General features: G+C 54.1%; 5 protein-coding genes across 5 annotated transcripts; 2 read left to right on the forward strand and 3 right to left on the reverse strand.

Moving 5' to 3' along the window:
* Positions 1-528: 528 nt before the first annotated feature.
* On the forward strand, positions 529-2,151 carry AB675_3993 (Apoptosis-inducing factor 1; the record flags this gene model as incomplete). Its single annotated transcript, XM_018144095.1, has 1 exon — positions 529-2,151. The coding sequence occupies one exon, from the start codon at positions 529-531 to the stop codon at positions 2,149-2,151; it is 1,623 nt and encodes a 540-aa protein (XP_017997479.1).
* Positions 2,152-2,250: 99 nt separating this feature from the next.
* AB675_3994 (3-hydroxyacyl-CoA dehydrogenase type-2) lies at positions 2,251-3,369 on the reverse strand (the record flags this gene model as incomplete). Its single annotated transcript, XM_018144096.1, has 1 exon — positions 2,251-3,369. One exon carries the CDS (start codon positions 3,367-3,369, stop codon positions 2,251-2,253), a length of 1,119 nt encoding a protein of 372 aa, XP_017997573.1.
* Positions 3,370-4,390: 1,021 nt separating this feature from the next.
* AB675_3995 (uncharacterized protein) lies at positions 4,391-8,256 on the forward strand (the record flags this gene model as incomplete). The annotated part of the gene is made up of 2 exons (XM_018144097.1): positions 4,391-5,761; positions 5,821-8,256. The coding sequence occupies 2 exons, from the start codon at positions 4,391-4,393 to the stop codon at positions 8,254-8,256; spliced, it is 3,807 nt and encodes a 1,268-aa protein (XP_017997593.1).
* A 901-nt stretch (positions 8,257-9,157) lies between these two features.
* On the reverse strand, positions 9,158-10,408 carry AB675_3996 (uncharacterized protein; the record flags this gene model as incomplete). The annotated part of the gene is made up of 1 exon (XM_018144098.1): positions 9,158-10,408. The coding sequence occupies one exon, from the start codon at positions 10,406-10,408 to the stop codon at positions 9,158-9,160; it is 1,251 nt and encodes a 416-aa protein (XP_017997532.1).
* Positions 10,409-11,265: 857 nt separating this feature from the next.
* Positions 11,266-12,440, reverse strand: AB675_3997 (uncharacterized protein; the record flags this gene model as incomplete). Its single annotated transcript, XM_018144099.1, has 3 exons — positions 11,266-12,211; positions 12,264-12,379; positions 12,429-12,440. The coding sequence occupies 3 exons, from the start codon at positions 12,438-12,440 to the stop codon at positions 11,266-11,268; spliced, it is 1,074 nt and encodes a 357-aa protein (XP_017997550.1).
* Positions 12,441-12,448: the final 8 nt, after the last annotated feature.

Raw genomic sequence — 12,448 nt, forward strand, 5'->3', positions numbered from 1 at the left:
TCAAGAGCGCTGGGTAATGCTCGTCGATTGATTGGTGGGCTTGAAGTGCTCAGTCAGACCTAGCAGAAGCTGTCTAGTCGCTCACATACTATCTTCTCGTACACCACCCGAGAATTTTAGCCAGTTTTCGCGACCTGAGCAGCACCTTCCCAATCTACCGAGCATGCAACAATGACGTATATCCAACATTGTAGACACTCCGAACGCTGGCGGGACTGCCATTCCGAAGAGTAAGGTACAGAGGCATGAAAGTGGTGATGAGATAGATGCATGACTGTCCACATGGAATGGCATCATTGACTTGAGTCGCTTTGAGGTTGCTTAATCGAGCCTGAGCCTGTCTGCTGTTCATCATCCTCCAGTCTTCACTGACCACGCAACCCATCGTATCACTTACGCGTGTTTATGTTCTCCCCGCCTGCTCTCCGCAGTCTCTTCGCTTCTCACCGTGTACTTTACAGATCACTGATTTTGCAGTCCTGCGCCCATCCTCGCACATTTAGACCGTTTACCAACACCGCATACACCATGGCTCAAGAGTGGAAACTGAAGGACCTGTCCAAGCTCGACCTCAACAACTACGACAAGGTCGAGGCAGAGGTCGACGGCATAGAAGGCGGGAAGGTCGTCCTCGTCAAGGTCAAAGACCAGGTCCATGCCCTTAACGCCAACTGCACACATTTTGGAGCACCACTCAAGAACGGCGTTGTCACACCAGACGGCCGCTTGACCTGTCCATGGCACGGCGCCTGCTTCAACGTCGCTACCGGCGATGTCGAAGACGCACCTGCCCCACACGCTCTGAACAAGTTTGACGTCTTCGAGAAGGACGGCAGCGTATACATAAAAGGCAAAGAAGCAGACATCAAGGGCGGCAAGCGCACCGTCAACATCAAGACCACACCACAGTCAGACGAGAAGGTCGTCATCGTCGGCTCCGGCAGCGGCGCCTTCGGTGCTCTCCTCAAACTCCGCCAGCACGGCTTCAAGGGCAAGGTCACGGTCGTCACCTCCAAAACCTACCCGATCGACCGCACCAAACTCTCCAAAGCCCTCATCACCGACGAGTCCAAGCTCTATCTCAACCCGCCCGAATGGTACAAGGACGGCTCAATCGACTTCGCCAACGAGACCGTCAGCGGCGTCGACTTCGACAAGAAGACAGTCAAGACCGAATCCGGCAAGAACATCGAATACACCAAACTCATCCTCGCGACCGGCGGCACCCCCAAGAACCTTCCCCTCCCAGGCTTCCAAGACCTCTCCAACATCTTCGTCCTCCGCGACGTCAACAACGTCCAAGACATCATGAACGCCGTCGGCGACAAAGGCAAGAACATCGCCATAGTCGGCACGTCCTTCATCGGCATGGAAGTCGCCAACGGCCTCGCCAAGGAGAACAACGTCTCCCTAATCGGCATGGAAGACGCGCCCCTTGAGCGCGTCATGGGCAAGCAAGTAGGCCAGATCTTTCAAAAGACCCTTGAGAAGAACGGCGCGAAGTTTTACATGGGCGCCTCCGTCGACTCCGCTTACCCTTCGAAATCCAACAAGTCAGCCGTGGGTGGGATCAAGCTCAAAGACGGCACTGAAATCCCCGCCGACCTCGTCATCTTGGGCGTCGGCGTTGGTCCCGCAACGGAATACCTCAAGGATAACTCAAAGATCAAGCTGGAGAAAGATGGCTCGATCGCAGTCGACGAATCCTTCAAAGTCAAATCCCTCGACTCCGTCTGGGCGATCGGCGACATCGCAACCTACCCGTACTCCGGCCCTGGTGGCAACAAGACCCCAGTACGCATCGAGCACTGGAATGTCGCGCAGAACATGGGTCGTTCCGTCGGTCAACAGATCGCTGATCCATCTGGCCCGAAACCGAAGCCGTTCATTCCGATCTTCTGGTCAGCGCTGGGGAGTCAGCTGAGGTACTGTGGGAATACGCCGCAGGGTTGGGACGATGTAGTGCTGAAGGGCGAGCCGGAGGAGGGGAAGTTTGCGGCGTACTATGCCAAGGGCGAGGAGATTGTGGCGGTGGCGAGCATGCAGATGGATCCGGTGATGGTTAAGTGTGCCGAGTTGATGAGAAGGGGGGAGATGCTGGGAAAGAAGGATATTGAGGGTGGGAGGGATGTGTTGAAGGCGGGGCTATGAAGACGTGGTCAAGGGCTGTATCGCGGAGGAACGGTTTCGAGTAGATGAACGAGCAAAATCAGTAGTCAACATCGTTTAAAATATCTCCAATCCAAATCATCATAATCTTGTCGGCATCCTGACACCACCGTCCAGCCTTACCACAAACCCATTTAGCATAGGATTCTCGACGATCTCCTTGACCAGCCGCGCAAACTCCTCCCCTTTGCCCATCCGAACAGGGTAGTTGACCATCTCCGGGTTCACGCCCGCTCGCGCACCTGTCGGCTTCTTTTTCTCCTCCTTCTGAGCGCCGGATGCGCCGCCGTACGGTGTTGGTTGCGCAGTTGCGCCTGCGGTGACCTTGCCTCCGGCGTTTGGGGTTGCTGACTTCGGCTTCGGCTTTGGCACAGTCATTCCCGTCTCAAACATGCCCGGCGCAACACCCATGACCCTCACTCCAGCCTTCTGTCCCAGCTCCCTTGCCAGCGGCAGCACAATACTCCGCACGGCGCCTTTGCTTGCGCTGTATGCTAATTGGCCGACTTGGCCTTCGTATGCGGCGACGCTGCTTACAACGACTATGATGCCTCGTTCGCCGTCCGGGCCCCAGGGCTCGTTGCGGGCCATGTGTGGTACGGCTAGTCGGATGAGGTCAACGGTGCCGCGAAGGTTTATGGCGATGGTGCGGTCAAACGAGGACATGTCGTAGTATTTCACCGGCACGTCTGCTGGCCCCGCTGTCTTAGGGGTCTTTGAGCTCCCCGAAGCGCCGCCATATGGTGTTGGCTGGGCCGTCGCGCCGCCTTCTACTTTGCCCTTGGTGGACGCATTGGTGGTGTTGCCTCCAGATGCACCAGCGTATGGCGTTGCTTGAGCTGATGCGCCGCCTTGCGTTTCTCCTGCTCTTTGCGAGTGTTGCGGGTTAGCTGCCGTTTGCTTAGGAAGAACGAGGCCTGCAGTCCCGATTCCAGCGCTGCAGATGACGCCGGAGAGGGGCGCCGAGGTGTTGGCGGTCCATTTGAGAGTAGCTTGTAGGGCGGCTTGAAGAGAGTTGGTCGAGGACACGTCGGTGCTGGTGAAGAGAATATGGTGTTCGGGAAAAGAGGAGTCGGAGGGTGGTGGGTTGAGGTCGAGTATGGAGATGTACGCGCCATGTTGCGCGAGGAGAAGGGCGGTGGCGAGGCCTAAACCGGATGAGCCGCCGGAGATCGCAAACGTGCGGTCTTTGATCTGCATGGTTGCGAGATGCTTACGGTGGTGGTAGTGATCAAGCACAAGCATGCAGATGTGGTAGAATGAAAAGAAACACTTAGGATAAGATATTTCGTCACCTACCTCGCTGCTTCAAGCTGTGCTTGGGCCTGAGCGCTGCTGGTTATAGCATTCTTTGGGAACCAGTCGGAAGTTCCGACACTTGCATAACAGCATGTGCTGTATATTTCATCCTGCCAACCTTCGATAGATAAAGACAGGCACCCAGAGTTCAGCGGCTTTGCCCAAGGAAGGCTCATGGGAGCAGACATGTGACTGACTACCTGTGAACTCCAATGACGCAGGTGGGAGTTGCTGCTGATGGAGGGGCGGAAAGGAGGGACCGGGCAGTCGCCTTGGGGCTTGAATCTTGACCAAGACCGGTGACCGCATCCTCCAAGTGCCCGGCCTGCCAGTGGAAATCTGAAACACGAAACGGCCATCATATCAGATTTCCTACCAAGTCACCTTCACTGCCACCAACAGTCCAGCTGACGCTACTCAAACGTCTGTCACAGTCTCGATCGCAGCAAACGCCAACCTCCTGTGCCAACGCCGTCATTGCCCAGCCGGCGGTCGATATTGGACAAAAAGTCAAACATTGCAGGGAGGACTCTATTCAGAGCCAGATTTACCAGGCGCCAAAAGTGCAGACCTGTATCTGAGTGACTGCTGTCTTCATCGACTCTGTACCGGCACACCACGCTCAGGCCCCGCATCCCGCAACGCCCAGCGATCAGAACGGCGCCCATGTGTGCTTTATGTCGCAATACGCGGCTCCCACTCGGCCGCAGAACAAGCGAATAAGCAGCGTTGAGAGCCACAGCCGCCTATCGCGCGACACATCAAGAACACGTCGGAAGTCGATCAGCTTCAACGATGCCTACCTGTATGCGCTACGGGTCGCATTCCTGTCATACCTACTCCAGCCGCGAGCAAAACGGAAGCGCCATGTCACCAAGCCTCCATCAATCGGACGGAGACGTCGGCCTCTTTCAATGATTTGATGAAGGATTTCAGCCTTGTCAGGGATAGCAAGAGTACCAGGTTTCCCCATGACTTTGTCAAAGAGCTGGAAAAGAGACTGCAGGGCATACTCATTGGCAGGGAAACACGGCAGGAGTACAAGGAGCCTGTCACCAAGAGGTCGTTCGCCATATTCCTGAATACACTGTCGGACCCTTCATTCAAGAAGCGCATGGAAGCAGATCGGAGAGTTGAAGACCTGGTCCTAATATTCTTCTCCAACGCTACCAAGGAGTTGCAAAAGGGGAAGCCACCCGGAGATGATGGCGTGAAGCGCTTGGTCGATCGCCATGTGGCACTGTTCGTAAGGCTACTGAGTTCGATATTGAAGGAGAAAGGCTGGAATCAGGACAAGCCTGAATTGGCGACGAGATTGGCAACGTTGGAGAAGAAGCTACTCAAGCACGACGAGGACTTGACCTCACAGAATGGAACTTCCAGCCTGGTTGAAGAGGTTGTGCCTTTGACGTACGAAGTCAGGGATATGCCTCTGGTACAGGTCGTTGGACGAGTCTTCGGAATGCGCAATACGGCGCTGCAATCCGATGTCGACAAATACAAATCACAGTGGACAGAGAAGGCTGCATTACAGGACTTGAAGACGTATCAGACGCACCTGAACACTGGGTCAAAGAGGACGCTGACGGCTGACGACTTCGACACCGCAGATGCATTCGAAGCATGGAAGAAGTCTGAGGCCCCAGATCTATCTCAGATGATGCTCGCCATTATACAGGTAAATCCAGAGCTCGCCAAGGTTACGGCCCAGGGCACATTACCACAGTTCAATGCTCAGGCTGGAGAGTCTGCTGCCGACAAAGCATACACAGACATGTCACGAGCACTATCCAACGAGCAATCGTCTTCTTATGTTCTGGATCTACCAGACCTCAATGGCCTCAGTCTCATGGAGAACGGTGAGGATGACTCAAAACAGCCTGACCTGCTATACACCTTTATTCCTGCAGATCCGCGAGCCATGTACCGATTCATCATGCTTACTGTCCTAAACTTCGACCTGAATGATAAGACAACTGCAGAAGACGGGACAGCTTCGTCGAATCAGATCTTTTCCAAGCAGTCGGCGGAGTTCTTGAACGAAGTCGCACTTCGATGGCGGATACCAAAGTTCAGCAGAATAGTCATATTTCTCGATGTGATCCGCGAGAAGTATCTTGCTCAAGATTTGTCCCTCGACATGCTCGACGCAGCATTCAATTACGTCAAAGATCCTCCAGAAGAAGATCCGAAAAACAAGCGAGCTTCGATTATTATGAGTGCACCAGCATACTTCGCAAGGAACAACTGGACTGTTCAAGACTTTGCACAGATGCGAAAGCTGCTGGCGGATGTCTATCACGGTCTTCTCAGGACTTGTATAGCGTTGTACTGACCTCCTACGCCGATAAGGCAGAATTGCAGCGGCTGGGCGCAATCATGACTGTCATTGATGATCACATACGGGAGGACCCGAGCTTCAGCGAAAGCAAAGAAGGCTTCGAGCAGTTCAAGCAGTCTGCAAGCCAAGGTCTTGAAAACAGTGCAAGAGACATCTATCAGCAATTACTGGAAAAGCAGCTGCCCACAGAGCCGGAGCAGTGGGAGTTCTTCCATGTCCAAGAGCTTGCAAAGGCCGTTCTCAAGCTGTGTGAGAAGATCCAAAAACGCTTCAAGCGCAATCCAGAGATTCTGAGCATCAATCCGCTCATGCTGTTAATGGGAGTCATTCTGCCTGCATTCGCCGAAGACTCGAAAGCTCTGGTCGAGTCAGTATTAAAAGCTGCTCAGGACAAGAATCTTGAAATTGGTATTCAGGACGGCTTCGACCTTTACAAAGAGCTGAGCGACTTCAGGCGAGTACACGGCGACGCCTTACCTCGAGTAGCGTTCCCATACAAGATTGAGGAACTCTTGGCTGACTTTGTATGGCGATGGATCCATGCTACGGAGCAGCAAGTACTTGGCTGGGTCGAGAATGCCGTAAATCAGGACAACTTCAAAGTCCGGACGCAGGAGGCCGGACAAGTCCCAACGGAAGATCAACGGCACAGCGTTTCAGTCATTGACATCTTCAGATCGTTCAACCAGGTCATCGAGCAGATCGCCGCACTTAACTGGGACGACGATCTGACCTATGCTAAGTTCATGACTTCTGTATCCAAAGCTCTTGGAAACGGCATCGTCCGCTATTGTGAACTCGTTGACACTCAGTTCACCAAGGAGATGGATCGCTTAACACCTGAACAAGAGGCAGCAGCTAGCATGACACGCCAGGAAAAGTGGATGCAGATGGCCAAAGACACCTGGAACAATGCTGCTCGAGTAGAGCCCTTCAACTTCTATCCAGAATCGTTTGTGAAGCTCAACAACATCTCCTTCGCCATATCGCATTGGGATAAACTGGAGCAGGAAATCAACGTCGACGCGTGTGCGGATGTTATCAAGCAGTACAATCCGCCTGCCATTAACAAGCCGCGCAAGACCACGAACTACGTCTTCACCATTAAGATTGTCGAAGCCGAAGATCTCAAGGCCTGCGATGTCAGTGGCTTCAGTGATCCCTATGTTGTGCTTGCGGACGAGTATCAGAAGCGCTTGTCCAAGACGCGCATCATATATCGCAATCTCAATCCTCGATGGGACGAGTCGGTCGACATCTCGACTCAAGGACCGCTGAACCTGATCGCGACTATCTGGGATTGGGATGCTGTTGGTGATCATGACTATGTTGGTCGCACGTCACTGAAATTGGATCCGGCACATTTCAGCGATTTTCTGCCGCGAGAGTATTGGCTTGACCTTGATACACAGGGCCGACTTCTGGTTCGAGTCAGCATGGAGGGCGAAAGAGACGACATTCAGTTCTACTTCGGCAAAGCTTTCCGCACACTCCAGCGAACGCAACGAGACATGACGCGGAAGATCACAGACAAGCTGTCAGCATACATCCAAGAATGCTTGTCGAAGCGAGCACTCCGAGCATTACTGAGCAAGCCCATATCGGTACAGAGTGTCTCTGCGTACTTTCAGCGCAATCGTCCGGCGCCAGCATCAAATGTCCCGTCCGAAGGCGAAATCATCAATGCTCTTCGCCCTCTTTTCAACTACTTCGACGACAACTTCGCCATCATGAATCAAACACTGACTTCAGACGCCATGCTTGCCGTCATGACACGACTATGGAAGGAAGTCCTCGGTACTATCGAGTCCCTCCTGGTTCCACCGCTCTCAGACAAGCCATCCGCCCAAAAGCCTCTGTCACAACAGGAGCTCGACGTCGTCTTCAAATGGCTACAGTCCCTGTTTGATTTCTTCCACGCAGTCGACGAAGACAGCGGCGAAGCCAATGGCGTGCCGATGAACGTGCTCAAGAATCCCAAATACCACGAAATCAACACGCTCAACTTCTTCTACTTCGAGACTACCGAAAACCTCGTCCGGACATCCGAACGGATGGCCTCTGCCACTGCCGCAAATGCAGCGCACAACCGACAACGCCTCTCCGCGCCAGCTCAGCTCGGACATGGCTCTGGGTTTGGTGGTGGCCTGACTCCTAAATCAATCGCAGGCACGCGTCGTGCGAAATCGATTATGGTCTCGCGGAATCTGGGAACGATGCGCAAAGCGAAAGAGGAGAAGTGGAAGGCGGCGCAGGCGGAGCCGAGCGATGATATGATACTGAGGATATTGAGGATGAGGAGTGAGGCGAGTGGGTACTTGAGAGATAGGAGTCGGCAGAAGGAGAGGCTGGCTGCCGCAGCGGCTGCGGAGGCGATTGTGCGGATGAGTTTGATGAGTGATGGGAGGGGAGGGAGGATGACTGGGCCGAGTGTCATTCGAAGGTAGAGGTGAGAGACAACTGATCGGCGTTGAAACGTTGGGTGCAGGATGGGTCAGCAACGAAGTCAGACGAGGTCACGGTAATGAACAAGCAAAGGGAGTCACAGCCGATATGCATTTGGTTTTTGTTCAGCAGCTTCTCATTTGATTTTCATTTTTCACTCGTTCTTTCCTGGTTGCTGCTGCTGCTGCTGCTGCCACTGATGTTGCTTCTGCTTGGCTCTTTCCTCGGCCTCAGCTCTCACTCCTTCTTTCCTAATCCCTCACTCCTGCCTCATTCCCCTCTCTCCCCTCCCTCACTCAAACCTCCTCGATTGTCCTCAACTTCCTATGAAACGGCCTCGGCCGAATTTGTCGAGGCCGCTTCGGGGGGTAGGCCGGCACAGGGAAAGCGGAGGGGAACTCGAGGCCGGGCAGGCGGGGCGGGACGACGGGGCCGCCGGCAGGCGCGGACGAGGACGGGGACGAGGACGGCCACCAGGATGGCGGTGGTGGCGAGGGTGACGATTATGATGGTGGTGATAGTGGAGGAAGGCATGGTGAGGGGATGGTGGGTGGTGGTGAATGGCTTGTGGTGACTGGTGGGTGGTGAATGGGAGGTGGTGAATGGGAGGTGGTGAATGGCTGTAGTGAATGGATTGCAGGCAATGTGCTCCGGTGAATGTGCTGAGGTGAATGAATGGCTTGTAACACAGAGAAGGATTCACATCATCAAGGTCAACAAAAACAATTGTAGTATGGTCTTTCATTCAGTATGTGCAGCGACGTTAGTCACTGTGGTGATTCAAATTTCTGAATCACCGCGGTGACTTCTCTATTCTGAGACTCAGTATCAACTCCAACTCGAATCTGTCAAGCCTGACCTGGCTCTATCTTGAGACTCAGCGTCAACTCCAACTCGAAACTATCAAGCCTGACCCGGCGATGAGGGTGGCAGCATCTCGAACCTCACATCATCCTGCTTGCGACCGAAGAGTGCCTTGATCTTCCTCGACCAGCGCGATCCAGCTGGCACTGCGATCTCATTCAAGGCTGGACCACCACCAGAACCACCGATAGTCCGTCCCTCAATCTCCCCTCGAAATCTCCATCTTCCAATATCAGGCGGCGGAGCAGCTGCAGGCGCGGCAGTAATCTCGTCGACTTCCTGACCCGCTCCACCTCTAGCAGCCGTGCTGTCCTGAATTTCCCTCGTCGCGATGGTATCAAGAAACCCCTCATCAGCCGGAAATTTCATCTCGAGATGCTCGCCTTCCTCTGGGACCGTCGCACGCAATGCTTCAGCGTTCTCGAGTGCACGGGGATCATTGCCGATCGGTTGAGGGGAACCGATGAGGAGACCCTGGCGAGATGGTGCACCGGGAGCGTCGGGGTTGTCGGCGGAACGGTGGCGGTAGTAGAAGAAGGCGATGATAAGGAATACGAGGAGGAAGAAGCCAAGGACTGTGCCGAGACCAACTGCGAGCGCGGTGTTGATGGAGTGACTGGGATTGGAGATGGGAGTTGGGACTGTGGTGGTGGTGGTCGGTTCGATGAGCGAGATGGTGGTGGTGGGGTCGGTTGGCAGAGGTGAGACTGTTATTGTGAGAGTGGGTGTGATAGTCTGGCTAGTTGAGACCTCGTTTGTGGAAGTTGGGAGTGTGACTGGAGTGGTCGAAAATGTGATGGCGTATGAGGTGGTTTGGGTCGCTGATGTGATGGTAGCTGACGTTGTGGCCGTGGCTTGTGGTGACGAGGAGGTATCTGGCACCGTCGATGTTAGCTCATTCGGACAAGAGGTTGATTCGGCAATACCTGGTGATGCCTGGCTCCAAGTCTCTGCGGATGTGGTGGTAGGCCAATGCAGCGTATTTGAGTCGCTCGTTGAGGTGATGATTGAGGACGTGGCTGGCGTGGTGACAATGCCGACGGTAGTGCTTGTGTCGACGCTACTACTGGACGAGTAGGTCACTGCAGACTCGGACCATGGGTCTGTATTGCTTGTGGTGCCATAGTAGAAAGGGTCAAGGCCTGTGCTTGTCTCTCCGTACCACCATGGATAAGGACCGCCGCTTTCTCCTGCGCCATAGCTATCAGTAGTGTCGGCCTCTGTAGCGCTGGACGGACCGGAGTCGTAACCGGAGCCGAACAAGAAGGCTCGTAAGTTGAAGCCAATCATGATGGTAGGATGCTCATGAGTGGTGCAGGTACCGTATCATCGAGACAAGTCCGGCGTGTAAACAAAAACGTGCAAAGTGAAATTTAGTGCGCCGTTTGTAGGTGGCCATCGGTTTGTACGTAGGCATGGCAACCTAACTTGAGACTGCACTTCACTTGAGATGTAAGTGACTCATCTGAGAAGATTGCCTTGTTGGTTTCACTGCACAGCCAAGGCTATTCAACCTGTGTTGCCATCAACTCGTCTTACCTACATCCCCGGCTCCCAATCAGTGAAGTGAGGAAACCGAACCTTTCATCCTGATATCGATTCCATGTGCCCATGTTGATAAAAGGATCCGCTCGTGTAGCGCACGGTCTGCGCGAAATCTACACATCTCTGTCTGGTCTGGCATCGAATCTCGCAGCCAGCCGCAGAGAGCTGTCGTGAGGTTTCATGTACTGTTCGCGCCATGGCCGCGCGCCGCTGTCATGTGCGGCCAGGGTACGCCTCCGACCTGATGCTGTCGTCTCGAGTTGCAAAGTATGACTTCTCGATCATCGTGGTGGCCAGAGGAGGGTCTGAGAGGTCAGCAGCTGCTTCCAGCGTGACTGCCCTAGGATGGACGTCGACTTAGGATTGCTTGGCGGAAGCCGCGGCCGCTTTTGACGTCCAGCTTTGACTCTTTGCCTTTCCCTCCTTTTCCACCTCTTCCACTCTACCTCCAACATAAATCTCGCGCATTTCTTACGTCGTGATCACCGAGACATGTACGACACAACTGAAAAGTCGAGACTAACACGTATAGGTGGAGTTCTGATGCAGCGATCGGCGTACTATACAGATTTTGGGAATAAACTACAACCTCCACCAGCCCGTCAATAAGCCTTCACACCAGCCAATCTGAGCAGCTTGTCTGTGTATTCTGGCATCTCCCTCGGTCTATCCCTGTTCCTCGGATCCAGCTGCCCATCTGGTAGCTTCGCGTGCAAGCCTCTCAACTCCATATTGTCGTGCGGCCAGTGCGTTGTTGCTCCAAACTTCTCAAATACATGCTTCTTCTGCTTCAACGTATCCGCACTGGCTAGGGCGGCAGGAGCATATGCGGCATAAACGACCGTCCGGATGGTATCACTCTTGGGAGTCTGCTCTGCGCCCCAGTGGATGCTCCGCGAATCCCAGAGGATCAGGTCACCCGGATCCGCCTGGACCTTGATAGGCTTACAGCCGCGTTCCTCAAACCATTTGATGCCCTCCTTGCCGAAGTAGTACCTATCTTCGGGCTTCCAGGACGATTCATCAGTCTGTGTGCGGAAGTACTCTTCAACCAGGGCGTGTGATGCAGGATACAGCGCTAGCGAGCCGTCTTCGGGGCCTGCCTGACTTAAGTTAATGATACCCTGGATACAGTGCAGACCCTGGCGAAGTGGTGACTGATCGACATGTGGCCATGGCGAACGGGCTGGCTTGTCCGCACGATTTGGCAATGTGATGTTGACTGAATCGAAGGAGACGACTAGCTTGTCCGTGCCCCATATTTCGCTGAAGGGTTCGATGATGCCGTCTTCCTGGCGCAGATCCCACATGAATTTCTCGTGCACAACGCTGTAGGACTCGAAAGTGTTCAGCTTGGTCTGGACAGGCAAGTTCTCAGCTTTCCATGTTGACGGGTCGGCAAGGTCGAGTGGTGTGTTGAAGCTAGCCAGCCAATCGAAGGCCTTCTGTTGGTATGCTTTGGCTTGGTCCGGCGAAATAGCACTCTTGATCACCGTGTAGCCCTGCTTGACCAAGTCGTCCCGGAAGTCTCCATACGGTCCTTCAAGCCTGTAACGCCAGGTCAGTCGGTCATTCACTGAAGCAGCAGCGCCACACTCACTTGATGGCGGCCGGTCGTACTGGGTGCGTCGGCTGTGCGTGGTGGTCGTAGTGGTCGTAGTAGTACTCATGTTCGGGTCGTTGACGAGCTGGGGTGTGCTGCCTCGATGCTGAGCCCTTTAGAGAGCTATAGTCTGCTCAAATATTTATTTCATAAGTCAAAGACGCTATACCCCATTTTGGGTG

This window comes from Cyphellophora attinorum (assembly GCF_001299255.1).
Source record: "Cyphellophora attinorum strain CBS 131958 chromosome Unknown Contig23, whole genome shotgun sequence".
Lineage (NCBI taxonomy): Eukaryota > Fungi > Ascomycota > Eurotiomycetes > Chaetothyriales > Cyphellophoraceae > Cyphellophora > Cyphellophora attinorum.